Source organism: Oncorhynchus keta, chromosome 35 (assembly GCF_023373465.1).
Source record: "Oncorhynchus keta strain PuntledgeMale-10-30-2019 chromosome 35, Oket_V2, whole genome shotgun sequence".
NCBI lineage: Eukaryota > Metazoa > Chordata > Actinopteri > Salmoniformes > Salmonidae > Oncorhynchus > Oncorhynchus keta.
The window spans coordinates 36,653,359-36,664,984 of NC_068455.1; the positions used below are offsets into that span (position 1 = coordinate 36,653,359).

An 11,626-nucleotide genomic window follows, 5' to 3' on the forward strand; every position below is an offset into this window, starting at 1 on the left:
ATAGTTACAGGCACATGTATGGCCCATGGTCAGCATGCTCAACTTCAAACAGGGGTATGTGTTATGAGTAGGCCTAGGACTTACCACATGCCCAGACCAAGAAAACCCTGGCCTTTTGTTACAAGGGTATGTTAAATGGCTACTCACTCCTCTTCTTGATGTTGAGGAGCTCCTGTTCGATCCTCAGGCAGATGGACTGGGTGAGCTCCTTGGAGATCCTCTGGAAAGCATCAAAGTCCTCCACAGTGTACACATGGGTGGCCGCCGGGGTGTTAGCAATGGCTTCCAACTCGGACCTCACAGCATCCTTTACACCCACAGCAAAGATCTCCACATCTATATTCCTCAGGTTGGTTGCAGCGTCCTTGAAGGAGTCAGAGGACTTCCCGTCAGTGATGAGGACCATGACACGCGGGACACTGTTGCGAGATCCTCGGGTGGAGATAAAGATCTTCTCTCTGACGTAGTTCATGGCCTTGCCCGTGTTGGTGGAGCCTCCTCGGTAGGGGAACGTCCGGACAGCCTTGACCACTGAAGCAATGTCATTATAAGTGTTCAGGGCGAACTCTGTGTGGGGGTCTCTGCTGTACTGGACTAAGCTGAGCCGGATCTTGTCGAGCCCGACGTCGAAGGAGTTGACCAGGACCTCCAGGAAAGCTCTGACCTTGGCAAAGTTTTGTAATCCGATACTGTAGGAGCCATCAACCAGCAGGACCACGTCAGCCTGTACGTCCACTCCAAGAGAGCATTCTGGGGAGGGAAGGACATTAGATACCATCTTTATATGGTCGACATCGTGATTTGTTTTTGTTTTTATAGCAACAATGTAATGTTTCACTGAGCGAGTGAGTGAGGGACTGGATCACTGATATGCTGTTACAGAGCTTTATCTCACCCAATGACACCTTGACGGGCTGAGTCTTCTCCATGGCCAGGACAGCGTCGCTGGGGGTCAGGCCATTCAGGGCGAACAGGCTGATCTCGTACTCGGTCTCTGGGGACAGGTCCCGGATGTTGACAGTGGTCTGGGTGGGCCCCACGTATACAACCTGGCGCTTCATCCCAGTCATCATGGGCATCAGGGTCAGCTTGTAGCCCGTGATCTCCCCTAGAGAGGCATCCCAAGTCACCCTCATGGACTTTGAGGAGATCTCAAGCACCTGGAGGTTAGAGGCCGGTTCCACCACTAGAGACACAACAAATAAACAATGTTGAGGTTGGAATGTACTGTAGTATGGTTGGAAAACACTTTAACAATACATTTACAGTTACATAGTTGTTGTCGATTCGTTACACTGACCGCCCATAGACAACTTGAAATATGTGACGATTTAAATCAATCAACGGAAATGTGATGTAATGAATCATCTATAATGTCTTACCATCATCTCCGCTCACTAGAGAGTTGAGCTGGTCTTCCACACCGGAGCACACCTGCATGATGAGCTTCTGCTGCACTGCCTTGATCATATCAAAGTTAGGTACGTTGTAGACATGTGTGCTGTGGGGAGTTGAGGCCATTTCCTTCAGTTCATCCTCATCTGCTCCTTTGATGCCTAAATGGTGAAAAACATCTCAGAAGTTAGCCTGAGAAATGGAGTACTGTGGAAATCAGCCACTACGGAATCTCCAGGATTTCCAGGCATTCAAAAACTAAAAGCATTATAGAGGTGTTCTCAAGAGAGAGTAGCATTCAGAGGTAAAAACACACAGTACCTAAAGCAAATACTTCCACTCCAATGTTCCTGAGTCGTTTAGCGTACTCCTCCACTGGGTCCTGGGATTTTCCATCTGTGATGATCATGGCTATCTTCGGAAAGCCTTTCCTGGTGCCGGCCGCCTCCGTGAAGATGTTTTTCAGCAGGTAGTCCAAGGCGTCCCCTAGACACAGAGTGTAACATATTAAACCTTTAAGAAAATAGCGTTTCTTAAAACATTTTCGCTTATTATAACATTTAATGTCTGTGGGCAAAAGCCTACCGTGAGAACAAGCGCGTAACCAAAACATGTACCTCAATCAACAGAAGACTTGCACCAATGTTCTAGTTACACACACAGATCTCAAGTTAGGATTCAGTCCAGCGAGAATTGACAAAATATCGGCAGTACTGTATATCCATGCTGTCGAGTCCCACCTATCATGTATACCTGTCATGGTGTTTCCTCCCTTGTAGGGCAGGGTGTTGATGGCTCTGAGCAGCTCTCCTCGTTTGGAGTGGCGGTTGAGGAGGAACTCAGTGCGGGTGTCTGTGCTGTACTGGACCACAGCCACCCTGGTCTTATCCTCTCCGATGTCGAAGGCCCCAGCCATAGCACTGATGAAGCTGCGGATGTGCTTGAAGTTTTCCCTGCCAACGCTCCAGGAGCCATCCACCAGGAAGACCAGGTCTGCTATGGCATTGACTGAACACCCTGGAGGGGTGGAGAGGGGGATGGGGTATAGAGCAGGAACACAATCAACTGTCTGGACACAGTCTGGCAAAGACGGAAATGCACAGAGCTGGCACGACAGTGACATCATCACTCTCCTTGGATTATACGCATAACAGAAGACTCTCACTCTTAGATTTTGATGTGAAGACTGTTTTCAATCACAAACTAATTCTCAGCCACTGTTGGAACCCCCTGTCTGCTCAAATATGAACAACTCAGCAGTACAGATGGGGTATTTGAGTCTGAGGAAATGATTCCAGTGAACAATATTATGATTGGATTGGAAAAACACAAAAAAATGGACTGGTAAGATCATAAAGCTATGTGGACAGGCAATGGGCATAGCGCAGATTGGTTGACATTGACGTAAACATACTTACTGATTGCATCTGAAGTCTGCGGCCTCCTTTCTGTTTCACTTGTGTTACTGGACTGAACTGAAACACAAAATCATTTGGACTGTTACCATGACATCCTGTGTGCCATGTAAGGGGAATAAATCCAAGACATTCAAAAAATCATCGAGCCTCTTCAATCACATACATATAAACATATTTGTCCTGGTTAATCGGCGATAAACAGAGTGTGATTTGAGTTTTAAAAACAGATTTATTTGATTCTAATGTCGCTAGAAGCTAACAGACAAGCTGGAGGTTTGAAACCATGTAATGGGTCCTTTGTTCCTTATGACAGAAGAATCTGATCTGAGATTAAACCCTTTTCATATCAGTCCATATCAGCCTTTTGAGAAAGCCATCGGATTTTCCCAAAGTTATGTTTAACCTTGTAATCAGAATCTTGAACACTTACTAGTGAGCTGGCCAAAGATGGGTATACTCTCCTCTGTGTCATCATAGGAGTTGATGGACACTGAGTAGTCCAGATCAGGAGTTAGGTCTGTAATAGACGTCTTTGTAGCAGTGGCTGGGAGGTTAAACTCTTTGGCTGGTTCATCTGGGATATAGAGAATGGGTTGCTATTAGAATTGGTGCAAATGATCATTCGGGTTGGCATGAAAAGCTATAACTAGTCAGGCAAACATCAATGAACTAATGAGATCAATAAATACAAACCTGTATCCGATACAACTTGTATTTTGTAGCCCTGTATCCTATGTGATGGCTTTCTCCATGACATTTGCACCGTGTTCTCATTTAGAATTGTAAATGTCAAGTCTGAGGGGGGCTCCACTGCAAACAAAAGAGGAACTGAGGTTAACTTACATACATGAAAAAGAAAACGTGTGTATGAGTTTAAAAATGTTGATCAAGTATTTCAGCATGACATTTTATATCAAGCATTCACATTTAGCCCAACGATAAACACTTCATGACTGAAGTTGAGACGTTCATTGTTGAGGGAGACAAGAAGAACCAACATCCATGGTAAAAGTGACAAAAAAAGAAGCACACGACAACATTTAAAAAGTGTGAGTAGCCATTTTGGAAAACAAAATGGCATTTGTTTGAGTTGCACAACGAGGTAACCCTAGTCAGCAACTCAAGCACCGGAAGTCTGGAGTACACAACATTAATACAGACCAACTCCACACAAAACTCCCCTGAGTGCAAACATTGAGTGAACCATCCAATACATGCTGAGTGCAGTCCTTACCACGCATGCCCAACCAACCAGCACCAACACGTTGACATGAACAACACATAATTACAGCAACATTTTCCTTCCAAAGTTATTGATTATACAATGGAGTCAAGATTGCCAGGTACTGTTGAGGGTGGCATTTGCTGAATTTAACACCCAATGTTATATATATATACTCTAAAGTTGGATGTTTTGCTAGAGCAGTTCAGACAGCTGGTTGATTACTTTTTTTTACTGAGGAATGTGTTTGTTTTTCATGATGGTGTTTTGTAAGTTACTTATCTTAAATTACTTGTAAATATTGTATGCTTTTATTGTGTTGGAATTGTAAATATTGTGAATTTGTATGATTGTGTGTGGGGCACCCTTGTAAAAGAGGCCTCAATGGGATTTCCCTGTTTAAATAAATAAAAATACAGAGTATTTATACATATTTTGACAAAATTAAGTGTTTATGTATATTTATATATATATATATAGAGAGAGAGAGAGAAAGAGGGAGAGAGAGAGCGAGACTCAAGCACAAGTCTTTGGCATAGATCCATTGCAAACCTTGCAAAAAGAATACACAATGTGTCACAGGAGACTGTTGTGTATGTTCTTTTCATTGACAGAGTGCACAAGATGGCATGAGGTGAAGGCACACTGCGTACACAGTCAAAATGAAGAGAGAGTTAAGATACAGAGGAAAAATAGTGTACACATTCAAAATAAACAAACAAAAACTGCGACAGATGCAGTCCGACAACGCGCGTGTCCACATTGAGCAGGTTCCACGGCACCATGCATGTGTACATGAGAAAGTTGTTCAGGAACAACTTGACAAATTGGGTGAAAGTGTTTCCATGTACACGAGGGACCACACAGAGAGACAATAAATGTATTTTACAATGATATTCTTCCTCACTGGGGTTTCACATGCAACCTATTTAGATCAGTGTTGGATGACCTTTCACCTTTATGTGAGTGCAGTTAAAGGAGAGTGGAAACAAAGTGTTTAAAAGGTATTATTTTTGGTTTTGGACAGACAAGCTTGTACTTAAGGGTAAACAGCATAACAAGCTTTTAACTGCGTAGAATATAAGAAATTCTTAATATCTATGAGGTGATGTATGAGTTTCTATTCTTCCTGTAGCCTATGGCTGTATATGTACTTCTCATAGGCTACATACTATAGTCCAGGATGATGATGAGGATGTGATAAAGACATACATACAAAGGCTGGCCTTTCAGACTATGTCAGCGAGTGGACGGACGGCATGCAAGCTGCTGAGGAGGGGCATTGGGATGGGATGCAAGAATATCACTGTAAAATACCTGCTGAGAAAAGCCACAGCTCAGGACACACTGAATGTACAGGCAGACAACATCTAGGACCTGAGCCAAGCTGGTATTGGTACACAGTAAAGGAGGATCACCAACCTGCTACATCAATTTAGGGGGCCCGGGTAAGCTGCCCTCCTCTCCAACAAAGTCTCTCGAACAAGAATCAATATACCCACTTGGGGGTTGGGAGGGGCAGTGGGGAGGAAAGTTGGGTAGGGAGACTGTCTTCACTCACAAGAGCAAAGAGCTGTGTCACCTCACTCAAGGTGTTTGATCATCGTTGTACAAAAAGTCGCAAATAGTTGGAATCATTCATGACAGAGTTGTTACTTGACACATTTTCTTTTCAGTCTTCTCATGTTGCGTTTTAATGTAATTTTCAAAAACAAGATATTGAAAAAAAATACATTGAAGATATAAAATAATCAAATAAACATTAGCAGATATCTTTTCAGACTCGTTCCCTCTGCCAGGTGTGGAAGCATATCACAGCACCCTGCCCGACCAGAGGACACCTCTGCCTTACCCATGGCCAGACTTTGGCTACTGTCAGTAACCTCAGTCTGCGGCCAGTCAGCCATTCATCCTGGCCTGCTCTACTGCCAGGCCAGCCAGTCAAAGAAAGAGCTCTGACTCTCCCAAAAAGGCAGAACAGATGCCAAACTAATTACGCAACATGTGCTGACATTAAACATTTCTGCATATTAACTTTCTATATGGATTGCAACTCAGCGTTTTTGAGAATGTCCGTAAAAAGCCTAAAAAGGCTCTTTGTCTTTGCCCTGTCTGAGCATTAATTAGCGATTCTCATATTACATCTTTCCATTCCGTTAGTGAAGATATATGGGAGTAGACATTGGACTCCCCCAAAAAGGTTTCAGGGCAAAAAAGGGAACAATTGAATGCTCCAGTTTTTGAACATCAAGGATATTGAAACTATGATGTCACATTTCTACAAATGATCAAGACCACTAATTGTGTTTGGATATTGAAATATGAGAAACAATCAAATCTAGAACAGCTACCGTAACGTCAATGTAACAACATAATTACAGAGGGGAATTGCTAAACCATGAAATAATTGTAGTTTTACTTTACTTAATTTTTGTTTGAGAAAACAAAATTGGAAAGATAAAAAAAAAAATCCTATCCAATTTTTAAAGGACCAACTATTGGGTCCTGGATTCTTCTACTAAACAATAACGTCAATAAGACTAAGGGAACACATTGTTACCTGGCCTTGTGAAGACACTGACATCAATGTAAGAGTCAGATCCAACTGTTACAGTTGACAACATGAGTTTTCTCAAGTTAGGATTCAGTCCAGCGAGAACATGAATTTTCTCATTGGTAAAGTTGGAAACAGTTCCAAAATTTGGGATATTACATTTTAAAAAACGAATTGAAAATATATATATACATATACACACAGTATATGTGTAATATATATATATATATATATATATATATATATATATATATATATATATATATATATATACCAAGATGGACTGAATGTCAAATAAATTAATCAAATTGTAATTATCCTGAAATAACTTCTAGAATGGGACTCCTAGAATGGGACTCCTAGAATGGGACTCCTAGAATGGGACTCCTAGAATGGGGCATCATATTACATCACAGAAGTGTCACGCCCAGGGGCACGTTCCCTCTCAGATTTGTCCTGCTAAAAAAACATAAATTAATAAATTAATTACTAAACTTAATAAAGATTTACCATCTAGTGGCCAAAAGGCAGTTTTAGCATGGGCAGCGCCATTGAGGGCTTCCACCATTTTAATGTAGTCAACTGGGTGGGACTTCCAACTTTATTGGCTGATCCCTCCTGATGACCCTGTTGGAGTCATGCCCAACCAGGTCATTAGGAGGGATCACCTAATCATTAAAAAAAAATTGACGACTTCAAAATGAAGATTGCCTCAATGGCTCTGCCCATGTGCTCACATACACCACAATGGGAACTATATAGAGATGTTTTCTCTATCATTCTCTATAGATGGGTTAGCTGACAACTTCACGAAAGCAATGCGGGCGCTTCATTCGGCCAGAAGTCTGCAAGTTGTTGGAATTCTGGATGGCCAGATAGCTACCAACAATGACAAGAAACTACCATGTGGGGAATCGTGACTTGTTTCAGATAGTTTCGTCTTGTTCTTGATGTCATGTCTTGTTTTGAGGTGTTTTGACTGATTTCATGTCAACGCTAATATGGCAAAAATAAATGCTAGCTAGCTAACCAACAACTGTAACGATGTATTTCAGAGACAAGTGTTCATTGTGCAAATGTATTTGTGTTTTCAACAAACATTGGAGACTAAATATAGTTTACATGTCAACAATCTAAGCCAACCCAGTCTGTTTTGTCCCACGATTGCGCGAGCATCGGTTTTGCTGATAAACAACCAACCTGTTCATTGTTTCAATGGAAGTCTAAGTAGATCAGACCCAGATGCTATTGCATTAGTGTCTATGGGACAGCACCCCCCTTAAGTAGATCGGAACTTACAATTTATTTTCAATGGTAAATGGCCTAAGTATGAGTATACTCTCCACCATCTTTGCTTGTAAACTAGAGTGACACGCTGCACGCACATACACTACATGACCAAAAGTATGCTCATCGAACATCTCATTCCAAAATCATGGGCATTAATATGGAGTTGGTCCCCCCCTTTGCTGCTAGAAAAGACTCCACTCTTCTGGGAAGACTTTACACTAGATGTTGGAACATTGCTGCGGGGACTTGCTTCCATTCAGCGACAAGATCATTAGTGAGGTTGGGCATTGATGTTTGGGCGATCAGGCCTGACTCGCAGTTGTTGTTCAATTCATCCCAAAGGTCTTTGACGGGTTTGAGGTCAAGGCTTTGTGCAGCCCGGTCAATTTCTTGGAAACACAGAAACATTCTGGAATGTCACTGTATGCTGTAATGCTAAGGGAACTAAGGGGTCTAGCTCGAACCACGAAAAACAGCCCCGGATAATTATTCCTCCTCCACCAAACTTTACATTTGGCACTATGCATTGGGGCAGGTAGTGTTTTCCTGGCATCCGCTAAACCCAGATTTGTCCGTCAGACTGCCAGATGGTGAAGCGTGATTCATCACTCCAGAGAACGCATTTCCTCCACTCCAGAGTCCAATGGGGGCGAGCTTTACACCATACCAGCCGATGCTTGGCATTGCACATGGTGATCTTAGGCTTGTGTGGGGCTGCTCGGCCATGGAAACCCATTTCATGAAGCTCCCGATGAACAGTTATTGTACTGCCGTTGCTTCCAGAGGCCGTTTGGAACTCTTAGTGAGTGTTGCAACCGAGGACACGCCGCACGCTTCAGCACTCGGTGGTCCAGTTCTGTGAGATTGTGTGGCCTACCACTTTGCGGCTGTGCCGTTCTTGCTCCTAGATGTTTCCACTTCACAATAACAGCACTTACAGTTGACCAGGGAAGCTCTAGCAGGGCAGAAATTTGACGAACTGACTTGTTGGAAAGGTGGCATCCTATGACGGTGCCACGTTGAAAGTTACTGAGCTCTTCCGTAATGCCATTCTACTGTCATTGTGTGTCTATGGAGATAGCATGGCTGTATGCTCGATTTTATACATCTGTCAGCAACGGGTGTGGCAGAAATCCACTAATTTGAAGGGGTGTCCACATTCCGTTGTATATATAGTGTAGTTTGATTTTATTGGTGGGCAGAACTCACAGGAGGTATGTTTGTAAATGAATTTGATCAAGATATTGATAGCCGATTCCCTCTTGATTCAAAATAAAACAAATGTTTTGCTGTAATTCTAGCCAGGTAGCTAGCAATTTTATCAAGTTGGATTTAGCCACGTGGGTAGCCCATCTATAAATGGGCTACCAATCTCCCAACCTCATAACGAGCTACCAAGAAGCCATTTCAGCCTATCAATCAAGTTTGAGCAAGCTTGGCTAGCTTACCTAGCTATCTTAGCTGGCAATTGCATGCCTGCTGGCAAGGTTGCTAGACTTTAAAAAAGCAAGCAATTACTAAATTACTGAATAAGACTCATTCTATTTTACCCATATTTTAGCAAAGATGCAGGCAGGGGCTGGGGAAATGTAACCACTGAATTTAATAGACAGAGCTCTGCATGCAAAGATTGACAGATATTTAGATTGTATTTTCAAAACTCTAATGACTAATAGATACACAATTGAATAACATTGCTTTAATTATTGGGTAATGATACTATATACCCATGTGGCAGTTGTACTAAAGGCATACAAGTTTATTAAAATGACAATTGAATAAGTGAAGGCAGTATGCTTAGATAGCCTATGCAGAAAATATAGCTTTATTCCTTTCTCTCTTTTTTTTTTACATCAAATTAGGCATAATGATTATGTCTCTTGATTCCAGGAAGAAGCTGTTTCAGCTAAATTCTCCCGACCACCCCCTACAACATGTACTTTGTGCCCTCAGATTTTGGGGGTGCATGGTGCCCCTGGGTGCAGGGCAAGTCATATCAAGTAAAATACACACAATTGGGTATCATTTTATTAATCATACTGTACAATGCATTATGGTTGTTCCATGTGATGGTTCTCACACAATATATACCCTAAATCCTGTAGGTTTATATCAAACAACTAGAGAGAGAGAGAGAAAGCGAGCCAGAGTTGGGGGTGGGGGATGGGGGTATGTGAAAAGGGCAGGAGGGAGGCACATTTACCTTGCGCTTCAACGGAGGCGAATAACACTGCAACGAAAGCCGACACGGCCAATGACAGCCTTATCTTCATTTTTTAGAAGTATTGGGTCAGCAGCAGCACATTAATGAATCTGAGGAGAGAGTTGAGTTCAAACCCATTAGGTTTAGCTTTGAGAAGAGAATGGGCAAAAAATCACGAGCCTTTGAAAGGGAATATATTGACTGAAGAGGCAACATTTGGTTCAAAGGAGTGAAAAGTAACGAGCTAATTTTTGTCACCTCATGCATGCGTTGTCTTTTACATTTTTTCATTTATCCTCTAAGCAAGTCAGTTAATAACACTTTTTTATTTACAATGACGGTCTCAAGAATTATCATAACTATATTCGTTAATAACCATGAGTTTTTTTTTTTAAATCACGTACTTTTAGTAAATAATTTAATCATAATTCGACCTGTCGTATAGGCTCGACATTGAAAACATTTGAGAATTTCGTCAAAAGCAAACCTGCGTGGAATATCAGAAATAGGCTACTGGTCCTACAGGTTGTGCACCCCGCCTAGTGGCACAGAAGCTCATATAGGGCTACTGAAACTGGAAGGACATTTCATTCAGTTATATCCTATCATGTATGCCAACTTAATATACATCAGGCCCATAGATAAAAAAAAAAATGTATATGTAGTATAAATTACTTTTGCCAAAACCTATTAGCAAATTACTAATGATCAACTAATTTATTTGTTACTTTGGCTAGGCTATTCTAATTCAATGTTCATACTCTAATACAGTATACTTATTGATTCCACACATGAGTACCGTCATAATCCAACATATATGTTCCTTTATGGGAAAAAAACAGTCTGAAGAACTAACCAAGCACAAAAAAAATCTTTCACCTGTCTGGCAGTTATTCACAGAAAAATAATAAATCAGTTCTTTCATTAGAAAAAGCTCATAAATATAGCACATACAGCTAAGCTCAATGTTTGAGTAATTGAAAACCATTTATTTTGTATAAATCTTATATTATTTCTAACCCACAGCAAGATAGAAGAAAACAAAATATGTTGCTCACCTGGTCAATCTTAACAGAATAAAATCAGAAAATGTAGATGCACCCGCCTGGAAGACTCCCCCTTCTAGAAACTGATAGAGAACTTTCAGGAGCTCTGGGTGGACACTTCTCTCTAGCTGGCTACTGGAAGATCCAACAGCATGTCTTCCAGAAAGAAAGTCTCTTTCCAAGTGGGAAGAATCTTTCCACAATCTGCTACTTAATAGGGGGCTGTTCCCAACTCTCATTTTACAATAAGCTCTTACGAAACTCCACTGGTAAACCTCGCAATGGTTTGATATATGAAACATCCCCCAAAGTGGGAATACACTTCTGGAAACTGCATTCTTTTCTGAATTCATTTGGCACATTGATCTTATGAGTTACAAGTGCCTAATGGGCAACCCTAAGGAACTTAACATGTAGGCTATATATACATATATATTTACATACATACATACTATATATACAACATCAGTATAAAGCTTGGACACCTACTCATTCAAG

General features: G+C 41.5%; 1 protein-coding gene across 2 annotated transcripts in view; it reads right to left on the bottom strand.

Moving 5' to 3' along the window:
* Positions 1–11,323, bottom strand: part of LOC118368451 (collagen alpha-1(XII) chain-like) — a 71,518-nt gene extending 60,195 nt beyond the window's left edge. Inside the window, exons 1-10 of one of the 2 annotated variants that reach the window (XM_035752567.2) lie at positions 11,141–11,323; positions 10,083–10,192; positions 3,507–3,623; positions 3,244–3,387; positions 2,814–2,870; positions 2,149–2,412; positions 1,717–1,881; positions 1,383–1,556; positions 896–1,186; positions 148–750 (exon numbers count right to left, since the gene is read on the bottom strand). In XM_035752567.2, coding sequence (XP_035608460.2) covers positions 148–750; positions 896–1,186; positions 1,383–1,556; positions 1,717–1,881; positions 2,149–2,412; positions 2,814–2,870; positions 3,244–3,387; positions 3,507–3,623; positions 10,083–10,152 — 1,885 coding nt within the window. In that variant the 5' untranslated portion in view covers positions 10,153–10,192; positions 11,141–11,323. The remainder of the gene's footprint in view (positions 1–147; positions 751–895; positions 1,187–1,382; positions 1,557–1,716; positions 1,882–2,148; positions 2,413–2,813; positions 2,871–3,243; positions 3,388–3,506; positions 3,624–10,082; positions 10,193–11,140) is intronic. The other variant, XM_052496940.1, reaches the window with a different exon arrangement.
* Between the last annotated feature and the right edge of the window lie 303 nt (positions 11,324–11,626).